Here is a 23,980-nt window from a genome sequence, read left to right as displayed (position 1 = left end):
CACATTACTGTTTACTATCTCAAAGTCTAGCATGCTCAGTGCCTGTTGTACACACAGCAAGTGGGCCCTTAACTCTCAAATAAGGGTGAACCATTAGGAACAGTATCTTACCATTTAAAAAATGGTGCACATTTTTCATCAGAGGAGATCAAAATCGCTTTTGGTGCTTTACCAGCATAAACAAATTTCAAGTGTAATGTTATATACAGTACTTTCACAAGATGCTCAACTAGATTCAGTTCTTTGCGACACGAACACAATGATATATTGACCGTGTAAGAACTAAAAATGGCAATTTTCGTGCTGTTCATGAATCACAAAAAAAGAAATAAATACTTTATTTTTTTTTTACAAAATTCATTGTTGTTTCTAAAATAACATACAAATGCTTCTTTGCGAACTACATTTTCTCAAATGTTAACTCGTGGTTACATATTGTGCATGATTTCCTGTACATGTCTTCTTCAATGTGTTCTTCTGGTCCATATGTATGTTGATGAGCAGTGGTCTCTTTTTTCCACAGACTGCTCCTAACAGCTCGCCGTAACTCTATTAAAACAGATTGTAACAAAACATGAATATACCAGATTAGTGCAAAAGACAATGTAATATTACAGCAATTATTAGGCCTTCGATATTTCAAGGTGGGTGGAGCATAATGAGAATTACCTAAAAGCTATAATTTGCAAATAAGCGATTCAGTACACATAAACAAGGGGGTCTGGGCAAGTGCTATTCAGATGAACTTCTAGAAATATGTCAGCAACAAATACACTATTGAGGCGATGTTCAGCAATGGCATTTTGTTAAAAGGACGCACTGCCAGAAGAAGGATTATAAGTAAGACTCCCAGTTTTCCGTTTTTTACAAATTTCTACAGATACAGACAGAAAGCTATTTATTTTCCTATCTGTATTTATTTTTAAATGTGGATAAGAACGGAAATTGGGTTGTTTTTGAGTGATTCTAAATGTTGTCAATCAGGACTGCCAGGCCAATAGCTGTGAAGATTGAAAGACAACGGGATTAAACAAATACTGGGATTTTAGCAAAAGTGCCCTAAACAGCAGTAGGTTTGCACAACCTTGATACTAAAATGTACATATTTTCTTACAAGTGCATAGTTTACCATCTGAATGTGTGTATATCATTGAAAACTGTAATGCGTTCTGGTACAAGTGCACATTAACTGGTAAATAAATGCAAAAATATACACATTTCAGCTTAATTTTTTCACAAAACCTAAAATAAATATGGAAAAATACAGGTAAAATTAGCAAAACATAAATATGGATAAATAACAGACGGAAATGACAAAAATATAAATACCATAAAACCAGGAGCCCTAATTATAAGGGCCCTTCCCCACACATCCGGCCCGCTAAACAATACCCAACAGAGGAGTGCTGTTTTACAGGCAGACATTTCTATTCAGTGCACCAGGAATTAGTCGAACAATGCAATTGAACAGAACTTCATTCTTGAATCTACATTGTAGATTACTAGAAAAGTACTTAAAATTAAAATATTCCTAGCTCAGAATAACTTTAAATGAGTTCAATGCATATGCATATGCATAGATTGAATTAAATGCTATACAGTTACGGCACTTCGTGAATCCAAAATACTCAAATATAGCATTGATCTCTACAAACATAATGATTCACAATAATGTTTTTTTAATCTAATCTTGGATCCGTGGAAGGGACACACAAAATGGTTAGAAGGGCATTACTTCACCTCAGCAAACGTGCAGGAATAGTGAACAAGCACTGGCGAAGCCCATAGGTCTGGCTTTTATGTAAAAAAAAAAAAAACATTGAAAACGCAGACATGTAGAAAGTATGTCTCCATCCAATAGAAGCATAAAGCCAAAAGGTATTGAATAGAGGTAGTGGTACTAGTTTCTTTGGTGTTATTGGTAACGGGATGGTGTGTTATAGTTAGTGGTGATGTTTAAAATGACGGTGGTGGTGCTAGAATTGTAGTGGCATTAGTTACGGTATTGCAGGTGCGATAATGGCAGTGGGGTAGGAAATGTGATTTGCCTATCATCGCAGGACGTTAAAAAACATAGTCCCTAGGACACGCTATTAAAGTAGCTTCACATGTATGTGGAAATTAGAGTACACAATATATCAATCCTCTTTGGTTTTCCTTTTCTTTCGATTCTTTATTTCTGTTTCTTTTCGGTGGATACTTAGCCAACACGTGTTTCGTCGCCTGGTGGGCACACTGTCCCGCAACTTTTTCAAGGCTCAATCTTTCAATGAAATCGCTTCTCCTTTAGTGCTAATTCCAGGCCCAAAACAATATTCATACACAAATAACTTCCATGTCTAGTAAATAAATCATCGATAAGTTCTCCTCTGGTCATCTTTATACATAGCCACCTGCCCAGTGTAAGGGTAGTCAAGAAATCTCCAGGGTCAAAACCGAAACGGCTGTCACTTGTGAGCGTAGTGAAGCTCCTGGGGACCCTCCGGCAATAAGCCTTAGCCCGCAACAACCCCCGATCAGAGAAGTATCACAGTCCCGTTTCAGTGAGCAGGGAGACTAAAGTCCCTCTCTGTTTTTTTCCGTGTGCCATCTCAGGATGGCCTGACCCAGAGTTGGCAATTAAATATGATAAAAAGTAATGAGGGGGCCAGAGGCTATGTTAAGATCAGGCTTGCACTCAAGCCATGACAGGATCATAAATATTTAGAAAAAAAAGTAAAAAAATAAAGATATACTTTCTGGACAGAATGCATGTATGAGATCAGACTTAAACGAGACAAGAAATTGTGACAGGTGAGTGTACTTTAGAGCTATAAAATAGTCCCTCATGCATTACAAAACAAGCATTCCATCAGCAGCAGAATGAGACACCAAACAACAAATAACGAAGCCAGAACGTGATTGTTCTTTTTGATAATCTCAGATGGGGTTGACAATGTCCCAAAGCCCACAAGAAATAGAGGCGGATTCAGATAAAATAATGGCTGAAGGGGAATGACCACAATCTCACTATGTATAACAGAAGGTTTTAGAACTTCAGGAGTTGCACTCTCAATCCAGTTCTAAACATTTGGAATGCTGCAAACTAGCTATATATTTGGGACTCTGAATAACCATTTTTAGGTCACTATAAAATAGAGCATTTTTGCAGATTTAAGAGCTCACATAAATTCAGATAAATAAGAGTATGACAGCTTCTGTGGGCTCAAAGAGAGTCGTGGGCTAGAACTGGGCCTACAGCAACAAGGGAGAAGCTTAAAGAAGACACCAGCAAACCAACAACCAAAATGACTGTGTTGTAGAGAAGGCGTTCAGGAATTAATTCTACAACAATGTATCTACAAATGATGAGAACACTCAAAACAGCACTATGGAATCCCTGGAGTTCTGTTGGTCACTTCAGTGTAACCCACTAATGACTCAAAACAGAAAACAGGAGCTGAACATCTCTTTTACACCAGTGAACCTGGGGTGGAGGGGTAGGCACAAGTAGCATGTTCCCATGTGTTTAGAGCACAATGAGTCATACAAACATGGAGGCAGTGTTGAGGACCAAGTGGTGAGGAAAGGGCAAGTTACGGAATGCTAAATGAAGAGATAAATCCGCCATCAGGTGGCACCAGTGGGAGCAGGGGGCCCTAACCTGAGCTGAAGGAATGGCTAGAGTTACATACTAGAAAACACACAGAAGAGCAGACAAGGTCAGGGAACAGTGTGTAACTGCAATGGCGGCCGTGAGGCACGGGTGATGAGTGCATGAGACAATGGTTTGTAAAAATTGAGACTATTAGTCACAAAAAGGCTACTGTGATTCTCATCAGACCACCCATGTGGTGGATTTTACGTCATCTGGGAATCACTGATCTTCCCATCCCAAGAACGACCATATAGTGTCGATATGGGAAGAGTTGACAAGGACATAGTCTCTGTTGTGACATCCTGAAGTGATGTGAATGAAAGAAGTGCAGTGCTCAAAGAATATATAAAGAGTAAAATTGACTACCAGGACTCAGAAAAATGTTCTACTAGAAGTCAAAGTGTCAAAGATTAAAACCACGCCGAGTAGTAAGACTACTCAATGGCGCTATTGCAGTACGGTCGACATGTTTCAGCTTTAAGAGCATTTAGCCCAGCTTTCTTCAGGACCTTTAACCAAAAATAGCTACTGCAACTACATATGATATGTTATGAGTGAAGGATTAATCAAAATATACTAATGTAAAGTTGGGTGAGTATCACAGAGAGGAAATGCCTCTAAGTGATCAAACTAATATGTTTTTTTGTAATGCAGAATGTAAACCATTACTGTAGGTGTGTCTGCATGGTCTATGTGTGTGTGCGGTGAGTGTGTGCATGAGACTTCGTGTTGTCTGACATAATGTTTTTTCTGTCTATAGGAAGAAGATACTCTTCTTTTCCTCCAGTGGACATCTAAGTATATATGGTCCTGGTATTTATGTAACTTTACATTAGTATATTTTGATTAATCCTTCACTCATAACATATCATATGTAGTTGCAGTAGCTATTTTTGGTTAAAGGTCCTGAAGAAAGCTGGGCTAAATGCATCACCCGTGCCTCACGGCCGCCATTGCAGTTACACACTGTTCCCTGACCTTGTCTGCTCTTCTGTGTGTTTTCTACTTTGTTACAGGGGATTGAGCAGAAAGGTCATTAAATATTCCCCTTGACCCTCCACATACCTTTTTGTTTTTTCAGTAGAGTTACATACTGCCTGTAAGACTAAAGAATTTAGATATAATTCACGGAATCATTTCAAGGTCTAATATTAGCCAAGCAAATCAGAAGTTTAAAGTGAATAACATGTTCGGTTCAGCCTCTATCTGCCCGCACCAGACTCTGCTTGCCAATAGATGGCTGTAGCTAAATTGGACACTACATAACTACGACAAGCGACTCTGTTGTGCTTCACCTACCTGGTTATGCACTACAGTGTAAAGGATGAGGCCACTAGGAGGGAGCAGATTCCAAAGGGAGATTTATTTCCTCATATGTGTTGCTCAGGGCCTGGACAGACTGGTCAGCTCAGGATCTCAACAGCAACTGACCAGAGTCACTGCTGAGTCCCTGGCCAACCCTCCGTTCCAGAACAGGAATACATGACACTGAAGGAGCTAGACACGAATACGCGAGCCATCTAACGTCAGTGCTGTAATACGAATATAAGAAAACATGCTTCAGTCTTGGTGCACGTCTCAGTTTAGCTGCCTCTGGAATGAGCTTCAAGTCTCAGCATTTCCTTACTCTCATGTGCATGTACCACCTGCTGCCTGGGCTTGGTGTGTCTCATGGTGAAATCAAGAGGACAAGATAGTAGGAACTTTCCCCTCCCCCTTGCATCATCCACATTACAACATCTCGACCTTACCCCCAGCCCTATTAGTGCAATGTCCACAGCAAAACAACTTGAACTCTGCCCTCTACTGGGCAGGACATTGCTAGTCGCTGGAGCGGCTGAGTGTGACTGGAGGCCCACCGTGGTGGGGATAATTTAGGAGGGAGGAGTGGGTAAACTGCGAGGAAATTAGTTGTGAGTGTGGACAGGAGCTCGGCCATCTGCCTTCACGTTCTGCTTCTGCACATACAGACACGCAGCGTTCATTTAGTTCTTACTGGTAATTATGCCAGTGGTAAAAATATGATAAGTCTTTCTTAAGGTAAACAACCATTACCACAAATCTTTTATCCCGCATACCATCACCCCGCATACCTTGACAACGCAAATACCGTTACTCTGCAATGCCATTACAACGCATGGCATTACATTTTATATGCTTATAGCACGCATGCTTTTACAACGAAATTTGTCGTAAATGGATGGATGGTAAAAGCAAATGTTTTTTAAATGTAAGTATAAGGTAAGTATAGGGTTTGAGTGTAGGGGTATATGTTATGTGGGTTCAGGGGTGATTTTAGGGTTATGTGTAGGTTTGGTTTTTGGGGTGCTGGGGTATTTTTAGGGTGTGTTTAGGTTTTGGGGTGCTGGGGTAATTTTAGGGGTCAGGGTGGGTTAGGGTTTTGGGGTGTAGGGGGTAATTATAGGGTTCAGGGTGCATTTCTTAATAGTTTCTATGTGACCCCCATGTGATGTGCGACACCTTTAATCACTGAAGTTTTATCCAATAGCCTTTTGCATTCTATGACTTTAGTTATCCTTTTACTAAAGAGGTATGGAATTCAAAATATGAGCATGCAGTGATCTAACAGCATTCTTGTAGTGGAATGAATGAGGCCTGTGAATTATCCCAAAACTACAAATATTAGTGATAGAAAACAAACCTAAAGTGTATCATCAGGTCTTTAAGGGATGGTGCTTGGGTGGGAATATGGGGGACAATCAGTGGCGTAGTGGGGGATGGGGGGGGGGTGGAGTATTTGGGGAGGGGGGGAGCCGCCCCAGGCAGCACACACTTTGGGTCCGCTCTTACCTGCCGTCTCTGGCGGCATGCCACCGCCACTCCTCAATGCGGCCGCCGCGGGGCAGCAAACGCAGGGCCGTAACGGGCAGCCAGATTGCTAGCTACGCTACTGGGGACAATCTGTGCGGTAAAACAAAAGTGACAGCATCAGACAATCTCTTTTTAGAAGCCAAGGTGCTTGAACAGTTAGTACTAACAAGAGGGATGTGGTCCCTTGGGAGAAAAAGGTAAAATGTCCTTAATGGAGGAGGGGGTGTTGAGGATTTCACAAACATTAAGTACTGATGAGTGAGATTTCTCGGGCGCTGAGGTGGTTATAGTTTAAGAATTAGCTGTACGGGGCCCAATGCTTCATTGGAAGTGTTTGGGAGGGAGGTAGGTGAAAGAATGCACAATTTGTTCCTTTTACAGATACATAAATAACAAATACCGCAATGTTCCGAGGAGGCCATAAAACAAGCAAGCCGAAGCGTTAAAATACCTATAACCCAAAGTCACAATAAACCATCAGAACAAGCAGGACTTGTGACAAGTTCAAAAGGTGAGATATTGCTTTTAGACCTTTTTCATCATTGCACTATGGTTAAGTTCAGGCACAAATAATATTTGATTTTACAGTTTTGCTGCACTTGCAAATGTATACCACTTTAATTTTCACAAATATGTAGGGGTGGGAAGAATTTTCTGTTCCGCCCACAAATTTTGGTGACTCTGCGTTACTTTTGTAGTGCAGAGTTCCGGCCAAATTACGCCAATCACTTGTGGTGGAATTTGTTCTAGTGTAAGGCTTCAAAATAGTAAATTGATGAGTGCAATCAAGATTTGGCGTACCCTAGCATGATTTCCAGTTGCTAGAACATCCAATGATATTTTTTTAACGCAGGTGGTCGCAAGTGTTTGCAGTCAGAAGGCTGCAAGTGAGCGATAGCAAATTCAACTCGAGTAGGGGCAACCTCTGGCACTGTGAGGTGCTATTCGCACTGATTTTTCAGCGTCGAACATGTTACCGGCATTAAATCACAGCACGAGATGAGCATCCACCAAGCAGAACTCCGTGGAATATTGCTGAATTTTTTTAATGTAACTCTGCGGAATTCCAGAGAGTCAAATTCCATAAGTTCCACCCATCACTACAAATAAGCATGGAAATGTCACACAGACGCACAATGAAAGTATGGAAATGTCACATACAGGTGAAATGAAACAAATGTGGTGGAAAAACTATGGTAGCCATTGTGGTGTATCCTGTGGTCAAGGACCCAAATCAATGGGTTTGAATTCTCAACCCTCGGGTGCAAGGACTTCGTTCAGTGCACCATCACCGAGCAGGAAAGTCAATGTTACTACAGTCCCACACAACCCACTGAGCATTTCCACCAGAGTGCTACTTGTACATTATTGAATAATAACAGCCCCTTAAAGGGTTCAGGGATGAAGTTGTAACTCAAACCCAATTTCGTTCTTAGAATGCACACTCAAGTATAGCACTAAAATAAGACTAAGTATTTAAAAGTGTTTAGCAGTTTCATTCTTTGCTGAGTACATTAATAACCACACGGAATAGATTTAAAACGGCATTTGTGCATGTTGCTATCAGTGAGAATCAAATGAACAGTCCTAACATGTTTCGAATGTTTCTAGCAGCCAACCACCCTAAAGCTTCTTCTATGCTCTACACAATGACAGCATGGCATAGCTAACTTGGCTCTGGAGTATCTTGGGGCCATCTGTATTGTAAAGAGGATCAGCTGTGATTATCAGACTTCACCCGGGAGAGGAGAGGAAAACACACAATCAGCTAGGCTCAGCTCCTCGCATCTCTGGATTGACTCTTGGTATAAGAGTGGATCCTTCGGTAGTCTGGCAGGACCTCTAGTGATAATGTGGTGCAAAAGAGAGTCTCCAATCAATTCAATGGTCAAATTCAGGGGGTTTATATAGGATATTGACCACTGATTTGTAGCCTACTTTGCAAAATCTAGTGAGGATTTTCCAAAATCCAAGATGCAACTGGTCTAAACCAGCAAAATGAAAAACGCGGTCACTCAATTTAAGGGACACTCCACTAAACTAATGATTGGTTTATCAGCAAAACTGAATAATAGCAAGACCGCATTAAAGCACTGCTTCAGAGCGCTTAACTAAATTTTGAATTGCCAGGCAACCTAACGAGTAGCAAATGAGGAGTTAACCAAACCCTCTTTCTGTATGTACATATAAAGTATTATACTCTCTAGACCAGACATAAAAGGAAGTGTTGCATTCCAATGGGGCATAAAGTAAGAGTAGTAGTTCTTTGCAGCCACCCTGTTTCCAATGTAAAATAAAAAGTGCACTTGGAGAATAACGGGTGTCAACTTTTGGCCAGCAAATGCCTTTGTAGATAATCCCTTTGAGCAAAAGATTCATCAAATAATGTATGAACTTTCTTGCATAGAAGGGTGAGAAATTCATAACTGCTTCTGACCCAGACTCACAACAGGCGCTCCTCAATTATACTGGAGAATGTATGTTCAACGTAGCTGCTGACTGGGATCAAAATGCCAAAGGAGGAACCTGACAAATATCAAGGGAGCCTCTTCTTCCTGGGTAATACTGCTATTAAATCTGATACTTGACATCTGAGGTGTAATTCAGATTTTTTTTTTTTTAGATGGTGTGTTTGCTTCTCTGTACTTAGCAACTCGAGATTTACAAGTAGGATAAGTGTTAGTTTGTTTTTGTTGATTTATTAAACATAAAAAAATATTTCAGGGTTGAAAGCACCACAAGTCCGAGCTTTTCTGTTTACATAGTACCATTTTGCCAATTATCATCAAGTTTAGGCAAGCAGTAAAAAACACTGCTTCATAACACAATCAATACATTTCTTACAACCACTTCTCCCTTCATATGCTTATCAGAACAAAGAGGCCATACTTTTAAAATAAAGTGATGACTTATGGAATGTAATGGACAGTTTAAAACAGTTTTAATAGGTGGTAAACCCTTGAAATATATAAGAATAGAAAACTGAAGAATGTTTTGGGGGACCATTTAGTTCTAGAACATGTAAGTGCAGAGATGAGCACGGTTCTTACCTAGATATGTAGCTTCCTGCACAAAGTGAAACATTCTAAAGCTGCCTTGTCCAGCAATGTAACCCTGGGATGGCCCATCCCATGAGCTAATTTAGCAATATATATCTTTTTTGGAACTCTGTCATCTTCATTGGGAGGGAATCGTCTGCTCTCCAGTCAAAGCATTATACTAATAATAAAGCATGTGCTTGATCCATTACAATTATTAGCTGGTCCTTCAAAATTCCTGTAACAAAAGTCAAATTGAAGGAAGGTGAAGAGCACTGTGAACCAAAAGTCAGAGGCTAAATGTATAGAGTTAATTCATAAATGCACACCTGTATCTAAATTTTGGTCTAGACATTGCTAATAAACAGATATTAAACCTCCAAATGAATGTGTTACTTCGATGATGTGATCTAAAACCCAACGGGGTACCCATTTTTGTTTTGTTGGCCCTAGCGTTAAATGAAGAATGCCATCCCTTTGACAGTCCCTTGTCCACTTTCAGCAAGACTGGTTTAACAACTTGAGGGCTGATTACGATGCTGTAGGAAAACCGCATTGTAATATGCCGGTCGGATTCCTTTCCGACCGCCTCATTACAATGGAGGTGGTCGAAAAGGAATCCGAACGGTCATTCAGGCAGGCTTCCGATGGGCTCAGAGAGCCCGTCCGCCAGTCAGAATGCGGCCAGTAATCCCAAGGGTGTCTCTTTCCACCCTTGGGATTACAATGTCATGTTTCTGCAGCCTTTCCGTGCCAGCCTTTGTGACAGAAAGGCTGTCGGAACAATACAATACAAGTTGTAGTGTGATGTAACAATCGCAAGGATATTTTCTAAGTACTTACTACATATACCCTCGCCTTGCATGCTTTAGTATGCGTGCATTACGTAACATGATCCTGAAGAAAGCCACAGTGACCCTCCGGGGCTACCATTAGTGGCTGAAACATGTAAACCACACCCAAGATGACCGCAATAAGGATAATTGGGACCAATCAAACACCCCATTACATCCACCACTTGTTTATAGCATTGACTGGAACCCCTGAACGATTAAATAAAAAATTAGATACTTCAGATCATAGGGATTCCCAAGCCAATTTTAAATCACTACTTCACATGCACAAAAATTACAAAAAACCAACCAGCTCCGCGGTAATTCTAGTGATGCAGCACACCCTGGAAGCATTTGGCAACCAGGTGGGAACCCAAAGATGAAGCATGTCACCTACTAGGTAGCCGAAGGAGGGTTCTACTAAAACACCTTGCGGGTTCCTATGTCCCTGAAATCAATACCTAAAGAGATCAAAGGAGGAAGACTGGAGCAACCATAACAAAAAATAGGTGACTGATCCGTTCATTTGTTTTGCATCATTTGAACTGGAAAGACGAACAGGTCACAACTTCTCCCTCTGTCTACCTTTATGTCATATATAATTTTCCTGTCGCACAAATTGTAGCAGAATTTACCCTTCTTCATTGTGTAATTTTTCTTTTCTTACAGCATATTTAGTAAACAATTCCACATAATTTGGTTCCTCACTGCCACACAATCCAAGTGGCCATACTGCGACAATCTAGAATGAATTTATGAGACCTTTTTCAGAACACTGATGCATCAAAACAAAGTTATACAAAACAATTTAAGCAACCAAAGTCTTGCTCTGTAAATTGAGCTGACACAAACATCTACTTTTTTCACTAATGCTCGCTGTCCCATTTCAGGAAACAGGAATATCTAGTTAAAGATCTCTTACCATAAGCTCCAAACAATCAATAATTTACGCACCACCAGTATTAAAGCTGGGAGCACCAGACCATCTCAGAGAAAATACGAACTGAGAGGAAATCCTATTTTTGAAAAATCTGAATTAGCAACAATTATAAAGTTCTAACTTGCCCTAGCTAAATCGGTGTTATAAGAGTCTTTGATGCCTTCGAAGGGTCTCATTAAAGGTGTTCAAATATTTAATGCAAGGATACTAGTGGTCGAAATCTCAGATTTCAGCCGGTATACCGGGACTAAATAACAGACTTCAAAAGTATTGACTATAGAATGGGGAATAACATGAGTGCATGTGAATACCGGTACATTTATGCATGTCATTCTAGATCATGGGCTATATGCTGCTGCCACTTACCACCCCCTTTAAGCAGGTGGTAAATAGAAGTAGGGATACGAGTCCTGTGCTTCCCACAGCACTCGCCTCCCCCGCATAGACCGCATCAACAACTGGGCAGAGCAATGCTGGGAGATGATTATCTGCAATCCGTATGGTGCATGGAGATTTATAGTTTTGATCTAAGGCATTTGTAAAGATTAGTATTTGGATGCCAACGTCAGTGAATGTTAGCAATAGTTGTAATGCTCTATCGGTTTCTGACTTGTTCAGGGTGAGAGCCCAGGTGAAGAGGTGGTTTCGCATAGTGCTGTATGCAACAGAAACTGGCCAGATGATAGGACATATGGTTAAGGCTATAAAAACAAAGAATATACTTTGTATCCACCTAGCAAGGAAACTCTGCAAATCGACTCCGGCCTCCTCAAAAAGAATATGGGACAACGAGAGGTGGCAAGAGCTTAAAGCAGCTTGTTCTGGCAAAGACTCGGTTAGATTCTGGTCCCTTTAAGTGAGGGCAGAGGTGGTCAAGATCTCCCGTAACATAGGTTGACCATTTTTCACATTTATTTTTCGAGGTGGATGAGCCATATGAACTGGCTGATTTCTGCTCCCCAGTTTCAATAGAGCCGCAATTTGATTTAGCCAATGTTTCTTCTGCCCTAGATGTAGTTACTAGTGGCAGAGTGCCAGGCCCAGATGGCATATGTACTGATCTATTTTTGAGGGACAAAGCACATTGGTCAAGATATACATTGGTCATGGCAAATGTCATAGCTAGCGGAGCCTCGATTCCGGACTCTTGGAGTGGTGCGGAAGTTATCCCTGTATACAAAAAAGTTGACAGATGTCTGCCACGGAACTATAGGCAAATTAGTATGATTGATTGATCGATTCCTTTCAAAGAATCTTGGCACGCCTCATATTGGTCAAAATCCAGAAATGGATCATTGATAACAATATCCTTTTACCCTTCCAAGTAGGCTTTCACAATAGAGTTAGCACTATCAATCAGGTTTTCTGTTTTTTGCTTCTTTACTAGACGGTAGTAGAAATAGGAAAGGGCAGCATGTATGTTGCCTTTGTCGATATCAAGTCAGCTTTTGACTTTGTCTCCTGCAGGAAGCTTTGGCTGGCTCTCCTTGAACTGGGTATGAACTTAGGAATGCTATCCTTAGTAATTTGTTTGCATGAAGGCAATTTTGTCCAAGTGTGATGGGGTGCCCGGTGTAAACTTACAGATTGGTACTTCATCAGTAAAGGTGTACGCCAAGGATGTGTTTTGGCACCCATGCTATTTTCATAATTCCTCAATTACACTGTTCAGTTTCTTTCCCGTTTCCCCACTGACGCCCGGACATTGGCTGGTTCAAACATACCCGGATGCAGAGGAGCAGGGAGGCCGAATAAGTCATATAAGGTAAGCGAGCACGATAGACCCCGTTCTTTTCGTAACATCAAGGCTGTAATAAACCGCTTAACATGCGGTTAGCCCTGAAATCCCCATTAGAAGCAGCACGCGAAAATGTTACCGAGTAACACACCATAACCCGTTTTTTTTTAATAAAAAGTAATTTTTGTAAGTAGCTAAAAGTTCGTTGCAGACAACTTTATTTTCGAAACTCCAAGACCTGATTATATTAAAATAGAAACTAAGGTCGATAACCCCCGCTGCCGAGTTTACATGCAAGCAGCCGGCAAAGGAAATGGATTTAAACGCGAATAGCGAGCAGCCAGCCCAATCTAAGAAAAACGGGACGCATAGGTCTTTTTTAGAAAGCCCAAACTCCCCTAACAATAACTAAGGGCCAGCTAGAAAAATAAGTGAGTATAAATGAAACATAGGACTAATGCTTCCTTTTATAACACATTAATCCAACAGAATATACAGCGCCCATTAAACTACCCTTCGAGTACGGTACCGAAGTGGAAGTGGAAGTAGATAAGAACAAATCGTTTCTTCCCTGGTGAGTATAAATGAACTCCCAACCAAAAGGTATAAATAGTAAATGAAATAATACTCAATAGAAAAATACTAGACTATCTGTATTATTCTTTTCAGTGATCCTAATTTTAAAAAAGGATTCAAAGAAAACTCCAAAAAGTGAATAAACCACTTAAATAAATATCGGTGGCTCCTCTGCACGGTTACAATGAGCAAAGCAACCATAACAAGGTAACGGCAGAAGTAATTATTGAGGTTTTATTAGCATTAATGCACCTTTTAGCCTATAAATATATAGTAAACAATTGCTATTTTTTCCTTCAATTTTAACAGAAGGTTTCGCTCCGATTGATCAGACTCACTACTTTATAAGAGTGGTCTTGCCATCTACAAAGTCTTCAATTTAAAGGTACATGATGGGACTAGGAATTATAGTCTATGACTGCAAATGTTAGAGTCGAGGGTTAATCTACATGAACCTTTTTGTAACAATAAGGGTGGAGATAGGGCTATGCAGTGTAAATATAGGACACAGAAAGTAAAAAAGTATTTATACGCTGTTGCACAGGAAATGGTATCTAAAATATGTCATTTTGTTTACAGATCTTTGTTATTAATTTAGTCAAAACACGTCCTGAAGAAGGTGGAACTATCCTTGCAACCACCGAAACGCTGCGTCGACTTTGTTTTTTGACTTTTTAATGATTTTGTATATTATGTGACTCTGTAGCTTTAGATGGTATTTTTCCAATCATTCAAAATGGTTTTATGGTTTTTTTAACATGTTTTTATAACTTAGAATGTAACCCTGGAAAGGGAGGTACCTAATAAACTGCATTCCTTTTATATACACAAAGTTTCTTTAGTTTCTTCCTGTACTATTTAATTCAATAGATACTGCATAGCAACCTTATTAGCCATATAGCACTCAAACCCACAATATACTGCCGATACAACTTATTGGTCTAGCGAAATTGACCAAGACACACACAGGGTTGTTCCTTTTTCTTTGTATCTGCTCCCCTCCCTGTGACTGAACCAGGGGAACCTTCCAATTTACTTTCTGGTTCAAACATACCCATATTATTGTTTATGGATGACACTCTGCTAATTTAAAAAACACCTAGCAGGTTTCACCTTGTGCTGCTCCGCTTTGACAAGTTTTGCGGAGTGCAAGGTCTTGAGATAAATACAGCAAAGACAAGGTTTATGCCATTCAAGCAGCATAAATATTATAGGGGCAGAGTAATGCTGGCGGATAAACCTCTTAACAGAACAGATGTTTGAACTACCTGGGTGTCACATTGTCTTCGACTATGTCATGGAAATCACAAGTTGAAATTATGTTTATTTTTTTTTTTAAATCAACAGATCTCTGGTGCCCTAATAAAAAAAGGTAGCTCCTTCTCCAAACCAATCGGTCTAGTCTTGCAGAATTATGATACCAGAGCCTTGGGATCAATTTTAAATGGCTCAGAACTTTGGGGGATTGCGGACATCTCTATCCTAATTAAACTGGAGAATACGTTTCTGAGAATGTGGCTTGCCTCTCGTCTAGCACTCTGCTGAAACCTCTGATGCTTGACTTAGGTAGGTAGGTACCAGCTAGTAAAGTCAGACTGTGTCCAATATTATTTTGGTGAAGGCTATGGTCTACACCTGAATTAGTGTATAAAAATCCATCGACAGACACAGGAATGAGGGAACTATGGAAAAATCCAACCTGAAAACCTACTCCATCAGAAGAACTACAGAAAATCATTATTGGTCATGGACTTCACAATGAACAGCATGTGCGGTGGAGAGTGCAACATTGACGGGGAGGTTTTTAGATTTCAAATCTTGTAGTTCCCTGGAAGCTTATTAGGATATTATTTCTGTACCTCTCAACAGAAAGCTATACTTCGAATTCAGGGTTGGAATTCTGTCACTAAAAACTTTTAGAATAAATGGGCCCCAGGGGTGGGCATCATGTGCCCCACTTGTACTGACTCTGTGGAATCGGATGCCCATGTTTTTTAAGCCTGTCCTAGATACGTATGAAAAGGACTAATCCTTTCTATAAGTCTTTGGAGAACAGAAGCAGCACTACTGCACTGAGGATTTTAAGGTCAGATTCCAGGCCATTGTTTGCATGTTCTGTTTTTGGGCCAGATTTGGACATTAGGATCTAGGAAGTTTGCTGTGTGCCCAAGAAGAAAAACTGTTATGTGCCTGGGTTAGGCCCATATAGCGAAGCGGCTCATTTCTTATATTGTCTAATTTTTCACAATAACATTATTTCCCTGCATGGCAATGCTGGATTAGTTTCTCTGAAATTCCTTTGTTTACACATCTAGCTACGCACAGCTTTTTCACAATGCCTTGAACATCATATACAAGGCCCTTCTACGCACTATGTACAACTGTCGTTTTATCTTCATCCACTGGGCTATCTACATATCCATAACATCGCTAAACTATACGCACATCACAAGTCTGCTTTCTATTATAAATAAAGAGCATCCCAAAAGATTAACAGATGAGGCACTTCAGTCAACACCGAGGGTCCTTGCATGCTGAGACTTCACCATGCGGCTTTCTGACATCTCTGTGAGGGGTGTCTAGTCCACTTTGTGACCAAGATGGGGTCCTACATTCTCTCCCATCAGGTAATGGGGTTGGATCGTCCCGTGGGGGGATTCTAGGCTTCACACTTACACACACTCTAAGTACACTCACAGTAGGGTTTGCATAGTAGAAGTATGCCAGATTAGTGCCTTGTTTATATGTCTACATATATACACTGTTTCAGCACCATGGTAGAACTGTATCTACTATTTACTCTTTTGATGCTTCTAATCACTTTCAGCTGCTTCGGTCTACTGATCATCACAGCAAATGTATTGTATACAAGAATAACTTTGGTTCAATAAATATGTTGAAAACGTCCCAGTGTGTATTCTCTGTATATTTCTATGAGCACATGTAAGCACAAGGGACTGGGTGGAAGGTTCTGATCGTTTTCCACGATCGCTGAGGGGTCAGGGTGTTCATGATCAGAGGTTGCAAGAAATCATTCGCTACCTAGTAAGGTTAGGAGGGGGGTGGGGGGGGCTTATGGAGTTACTGCGAGCTAGCTGGTCTCTAGGCCAACATATCCTGCAGGGGTACCCAGAACCAGTCTAGACACCTCACCCAAAGTTTATATTGTACAACAAATGCACAGGTCCTACGGATTAGAGGGAACTAGATGAGAAAAACCCTTGAAGTGTAACTATTCCTTAGCAAATCCGTTGTTTGTTATAACTCACTTCTTAGAACCTTTTTATCATTAATATTTATAAATATTACTTTTATTGTAAAAGCTGAAAATACTGATGTTTTGTGTTCGAAAATCATTTGTCCAATTTGGATGCTGAACTACGTTTTATTCACTCACCAACTTTTTCTGCAAGCTGCGATGCCCAGACTCATAAAAAAAAAAAAAAGAACTTGCATGATTATTGTATGTTTTATAAATTTATAATTATAGAGAACGTATTTATTATAAATTCTACTATGACAACACCTGTTGGAATAAAACTCAACGAAAAGAAATGATAGTACATATGCCTGCCTCATTTCCAGCAATGTTATGCGATAGCCTGAATCATAAAGCTGCCTTAGCTGTGTGATGACAGCATTGTTCCATTCCCTTCTTTGACCAGGTTGAATAACTCAAGGGACCAGAATGGTATTTCCGGGGCATACACATTCAGATGCTAACTCTTTTACATCTATCTATGCCAGCAATGTTTGGCTATAGACAACAAGAGGGTAGCTCTGGAACCGAGAAACTGTGCTAAAATCATTAATTATAAGGTGGACTTTATGTAGCCTATTTCCAGGTTACTGTCTGTTAACCATGAAACCACACACTGGAACGGAGCTGTTATCTATTATGTTTTCAAAGTAATGGGATATTTACAACAAGGGGTGGTGAGGGACAGAGTCTCTGAATTAAGCAGAAAGCTCTCACCCAGTCAAGAGATCAGGGCTAGATCCAACACCGTTTTTTAGCTCACTGCACCATCCCAGTTTCAGAACCTGGCTGTATGCAAATTAGTCTGTTCCTGTCCCAGTGCATGATGGGAACAGGGCAAACCAAACTACAAAAGCCAATTCTTACACTGGGAAGGAAACAAGCTCCCGGGGACCGGTTTCTGGCATTACAGCCGTCTTCGGCCCGGTTTGCTTGAATCCTGATGGTGCAATGAGCAAGGGTCTCACATCTGAGAATACCCTTCCACGCTTAGGGTGGACAAAAATATTTACAACAAGGGGTGGTGAGGGACAGAGTCTCTGAATTAAGCAGAAAGCTCTCACCCAGTCAAGAGATCAGGGCTAGATCCAACACCGTTTTTTAGCTCACTGCACCATCCCAGTTTCAGAACCTGGCTGTATGCAAATTAGTCTGTTCCTGTCCCAGTGCATGATGGGAACAGGGCAAACCAAACTACAAAAGCCAATTCTTACACTGGGAAGGAAACAAGCTCCCGGGGACCGGTTTCTGGCATTACAGCCGTCTTCGGCCCGGTTTGCTTGAATCCTGATGGTGCAATGAGCAAGGGTCTCACATCTGAGAATACCCTTCCACGCTTAGGGTGGACAAAAATATTTACAACAAGGGGTGGTGAGGGACAGAGTCTCTGAATTAAGCAGAAAGCTCTCACCCAGTCAAGAGATCAGGGCTAGATCCAACACCGTTTTTTAGCTCACTGCACCATCCCAGTTTCAGAACCTGGCTGTATGCAAATTAGTCTGTTCCTGTCCCAGTGCATGATGGGAACAGGGCAAACCAAACTACAAAAGCCAATTCTTACACTGGGAAGGAAACAAGCTCCCGGGGACCGGTTTCTGGCATTACAGCCGTCTTCGGCCCGGTTTGCTTGAATCCTGATGGTGCAATGAGCAAGGGTCTCACATCTGAGAATACCCTTCCACGCTTAGGGTGGACAAAAATATTTACAACAAGGGGTGGTGAGGGACAGAGTCTCTGAATTAAGCAGAAAGCTCTCACCCAGTCAAGAGATCAGGGCTAGATCCAACACCGTTTTTTAGCTCACTGCACCATCCCAGTTTCAGAACCTGGCTGTATGCAAATTAGTCTGTTCCTGTCCCAGTGCATGATGGGAACAGGGCAAACCAAACTACAAAAGCCAATTCTTACACTGGGAAGGAAACAAGCTCCCGGGGACCGGTTTCTGGCATTACAGCCGTCTTCGGCCCGGTTTGCTTGAATCCTGATGGTGCAATGAGCAAGGGTCTCACATCTGAGAATACCCTTCCACGCTTAGGGTGGACAAAAATATTTACAACAAGGGGTGGTGAGGGACAGAGTCTCTGAATTAAGCAGAAAGCTCTCACCCAGTCAAGAGATCAGGGCTAGATCCAACACCGTTTTTTAGCTCACTGCACCATCCCAGTTTCAGAACCTGGCTGTATGCAAATTAGTCTGTTCCTGTCCCAGTGCATGATGGGAACAGGGCAAACCAAACTACAAAAGCCAATTCTTACACTGGGAAGGAAACAAGCTCCCGGGGACCGGTTTCTGGCATTACAGCCGTCTTCGGCCCGGTTTGCTTGAATCCTGATGGTGCAATGAGCAAGGGTCTCACATCTGAGAATACCCTTCCACGCTTAGGGTGGACAAAAATATTTACAACAAGGGGTGGTGAGGGACAGAGTCTCTGAATTAAGCAGAAAGCTCTCACCCAGTCAAGAGATCAGGGCTAGATCCAACACCGTTTTTTAGCTCACTGCACCATCCCAGTTTCAGAACCTGGCTGTATGCAAATTAGTCTGTTCCTGTCCCAGTGCATGATGGGAACAGGGCAAACCAAACTACAAAAGCCAATTCTTACACTGGGAAGGAAACAAGCTCCCGGGGACCGGTTTCTGGCATTACAGCCGTCTTCGGCCCGGTTTGCTTGAATCCTGATGGTGCAATGAGCAAGGGTCTCACATCTGAGAATACCCTTCCCCGCTTAGGGTGGACAAAAATATTTACAAAAAGGGGTGGTGAGGGACAGAGTCTCTGAATTAAACAGAATACTCTCACCCAGTCAAGAGATCAGGGCTGGATCCAACACCGTTTTTTAGCTCACTGCACCATCCCAGTTTCAGAACCTGGCTGTATGCAAATTAGTCTGTTCCTATCCCAGTTCATGATGGGAACAGGGCAAACCAAACTACAAAAGCCAATTCTTACACTGGGAAGGAAACAAGCTACCGGGGACCGTTTTCTGGCATTTCAGCCGTCTTCGGCCCGGCTTGCTTGAATCCTGATGGTGCAATGAGCAAGGGACTCACATCTGAGTATACCCTTCCACGCTTAGGGTGGACAAAAATATTTACAAAAAGGGGTGGTGAGGGACAGAGTCTCTGAATTAAACAGAATACTCTCACCCAGTCAAGAGATCAGGGCTGGATCCAACACCGTTTTTTAGCTCACTGCACCATCCCAGTTTCAGAACCTGGCTGTATGCAAATTAGTCTGTTCCTGTCCCAGTGCATGATGGGAACAGGGCAAACCAAACTACAAAAGCCAATTCTTACACTGGGAAGGAAACAAGCTACCGGGGACCGGTTTCTGGCATTTCAGCCGTCTTCGGCCCGGCTTGCTTGAATCCTGATGGTGCAATGAGCAAGGGACTCACATCTGAGTATACCCTTCCACGCTTAGGGTGGACAAAAATATTTACAAAAAGGGGTGGTGAGGGACAGAGTCTCTGAATTAAACAGAATACTCTCACCCAGTCAAGAGATCAGGGCTGGATCCAACACCGTTTTTTAGCTCACTGCACCATCCCAGTTTCAGAACCTGGCTGTATGCAAATTAGTCTGTTCCTGTCCCAGTGCATGATGGGAACAGGGCAAACCAAACTACAAAAGCCAATTCTTACACTGGGAAGGAAACAAGCTCCCGGGGACCGGTTTCTGGCATTACAGCCGTCTTCGGCCCGGTTTGCTTGAATCCTGATGGTGCAATGAGCAAGGGACTCACATCTGAGTATACCCTTCCATGCTTAGGGTGGACAAAAATATTTACAAAAAGGGGTGGTGAGGGACAGTCTCTCTGAATTAAACAGAATACTCTCACCCAGTCAAGAGATCAGGGCTGGATCCAACACCGTTTTTTAGCTCACTGCACCATCCCAGTTTCAGAACCTGGCTGTATGCAAATTAGTCTGTTCCTGTCCCAGTGCATGATGGGAACAGGGCAAACCAAACTATTCAAAGTAATGGGCTCTTAGCCAACCTTCATCTATAGGAAGGAACATTTAGGCAAAGGCCACACTACACCTTTCATTTGCCCAAATTAGTTCTGACAAGACTGTGTTAAGGTCTTAAAACACGGGTTGTATGGACAGTCAGTAACGTAGAGAAGGAGTAGAGCCTCTGGGGCAAGAGAATCATCTTTGTTATGGCTACTTTTCTCAGCAGGGATAAGGGGACTGGTGCCCTTGCATAAGTTAAGGCCCTATTCCTATTACCTAATGTGATGTGGCCTTCTAAACAGGTTCACATCTAAGTACTTGAAAGTGTGCATTTTAGTTTAAGGCCTTGCATGTTTATAAAGAACAGGATTCATACCAACCGGAGTGTTAGGGGAAGATGTGTGACTTGCTTTTAATCAGCTTGAGCCCTGACATCTTTCCAAATTCTTATAAATTCTTCAGGAACATTGGGAGGGGCATGGAAGCATTATGTAATGGCAGCAAGATATAATTTGCAATATATATATATACATGTGATCAAGGCAGGGATCTGCCGAAACGCGTCGTGAGGACTGGTGAAATAAACTGAATGAAAGCACTAAGAAGGGTCTGCCTCGTTTTCTTTTCTGACCCTACGGGAGTTGGTGGTTGAAGCGAGCAATTCCGAGAAAAAAAAAAAAAAAAAAAAAAAAAAATTATATATATATATATATATATATATATATATATATATATATATATATATATATATATATATATATATATATCCCTGCAACAACAATCTGTGAGTCTCCCCTTCTTCACGCAAATAATTTATAAAGGGCTTTAATGCCAGGAAAAATAATAGAGAGAGGCAGCAACTTTGCCTTGTACTCCTTTGTATGGGTACCTTCAATAACTTATTTGTCGCAGTGGGGCACTTATATAAGAGTTTAATCCACAAAAAAATTCCCTCACAAAATCTCAACTCCTTCAAAAAATGGAATAAATTGCTCCATTTGTAATTACTGTGACTTTTCTATGTCTGCATAGGCTAGATCGGGCGGAACTGGATCCAAGGCATAGAATGTGCTGCACAACTTTGATCTGTATTTCATTTTGGTACAAAACCATTTACATCAGGGTGCAGAAGATGTGGGAGGATGCTTTATCGTCATCAGGAGGATATTTTCTCCATTATTTTATTGCCAAGGCTTAGAATAGACTGAGGTTAGAAGGACAGCCAAACGAATGTGCCTGCCTGGGTTTGGAAGCATCGTAATTATCGCTTCATTTGAAGTGGGGACAGGGTCTGAGCCTTCGGCACACCCAGGCCACCAGGGTAGACAGATGCTCAGGAAACAATGAGGTGATGTTTCATCTCACCTTTTATGCTAAAGACTAAGCATGTCATACTTACGGATTTAAAGAGAACACATCTTGCCCCACAGAGATCTATTACGTCTACAAAGTAATGCAGTTCAGTTTGCATCTTATATGGGGAGGAAAGCCATGGTTTACATATTCTTTTTAAAAAAAAAAAAAATTTAAAACCTTTATTTCAAGACAGTACACACAGCTATTCAGCCTTACATCCCTGAGGCGAGGCAGCAAAACGGAGCAAAGTAAAGCAAAGTGCAAGAATCATTACATCAGAACGAATGAAGGTTATTTTTAAAACTTTTTAAACAGATGTGAAAAAGAGAAAAAGGGGGAAATAAGCGCCGAAACTGGCGCAGAGAAGAAGGCAATGGAATTCAAAGTACAGTGAGGCGTAGTGGAGGGCCGGGAAGCACAGTGAACACAGTAATAAGCAGTGTAGTAAGAACACTAGGAATGTAGGGGGAGGGAAACACAGGATAGCAGAATGGTAAATCTCCAGTTGGAGTCATAGGCTACGGTGATAAGTGTTCTTCCTGTCGAGCGGAATCCGGAGGTACGCAAATGTCCCCTCTGTATTCGTTCCAAGCCCCCCATATTTTCTGCCACTTTTTAGGTTTACCCCTGGCAACATACACAGTCTTTTCCCGGAACATACACCAATCCATGTTGGCCTTCCATTGTACAACCTTCGGAGCCGTGGCAGCCCCCCACCTCTGTGCAATGTCCCGTTTCGCGACCATATTACCCAGGGTCACCCATTGGGTCTGGGCCACGGTATGGTCCGTCGGACCCCATATGTTCAGAAGGCATCTCCTGGCTTCGGCATGCGCTTCCACTCCAGTTACCTCGCTCATAATCAAATGTACCCGCCGCCAGTAAGAAGCTATTGCAGAACACTCCCATATAGTGTGCATGAACGTGGCGAGGGCACCACAGCCGCGCCTACAGAGGCCATCAACAAAGTGTTCATCAAAGATTTGCACAAAGTTCCCCAGGGAGTGAGATCTATGCGAGAAAGAGTGGAATGGTTCCCCTTCTCTGAAAGTGTGGTTGTATCTGGAAGGCAGGGGCAATCGTCCCTTGTCGGAATTAGGGAAACCTCACACAACTGGCTGGTCCTGTGACTACTGTCGCATTCCCAACCGGCTGCTTCGTATCATCATCGGCTTCCTGCTCCTGCGTCAAGCCGGCACTGCAATGCCTGACGGGCAGCACTTGGTGCTGCACTTTAACGGAGATCTTTTATTCCAGAGCCGATGTTTGAGTGGGAGTGAGGGGCCCTAATTGTGAAGTTGTGAGCGTGTGAAAGTGGTGATTTTAAAAAAAGTTAGTACAGTCTACTCTGGGTACTTTTATTCCTGTAGCTGCCTACTTTATTAAAAATAAGAGGGGTATGGGATTTTCTACCAGTCGATGTGTGGGAAGCCCGTTTCAACCCTCAATAAGTGCTCTGGTCGACATGTTTCATGCCATCAAGGCAATTCTTCAGGACCAAGAAAGTGCTCATAAACTCAAATCAGCGCCCATAATGGGCTGCGTAGTTAGATAGATACAACCTGGGGGGGTCAGGATCTGGAGCAGGAAGAGTTCCTGTGATATACTCCGCCCCAAGGTCGTTGTAGAGGAGTCTCCCCGGGCTGCCTGGGTAGGACCTACGTGGTCAATAAGTAACCCTCAAAGATGATTGAAGGAGCCGTTACACCTACGTCCATCCGACCGGCAGTCTCAGTCGAGCAGGCAGCCATCAACAAAGTGTCCCATACGCACGAGTCTGGGGCCAGTGACATAGACCCTGTGCAAGATTTTA

The 23,980-nt window shown here is 42.0% G+C and overlaps 1 protein-coding gene across 1 annotated transcript in view; it reads right to left on the bottom strand.

Annotated features, from left to right (window-relative positions):
- Nucleotides 1-306: 306 nt before the first annotated feature.
- XPA (XPA, DNA damage recognition and repair factor) overlaps nucleotides 307-23,980 on the bottom strand; it is a 128,842-nt gene continuing 105,168 nt past the window's right edge. The window contains exon 6 of the mRNA XM_086963202.1: nucleotides 307-549. Within this exon, the coding sequence (XP_086819328.1) occupies nucleotides 401-549 (149 nt within the window). The 3' untranslated portion in view covers nucleotides 307-400. The remainder of the gene's footprint in view (nucleotides 550-23,980) is intronic.

Source organism: Lissotriton vulgaris, chromosome 3_1 (genome assembly GCF_964263255.1).
Source record: "Lissotriton vulgaris chromosome 3_1, aLisVul1.2, whole genome shotgun sequence".
Lineage (NCBI taxonomy): Eukaryota > Metazoa > Chordata > Amphibia > Caudata > Salamandridae > Lissotriton > Lissotriton vulgaris.
This window is presented reverse-complemented; position numbering and strand designations above follow the sequence as displayed.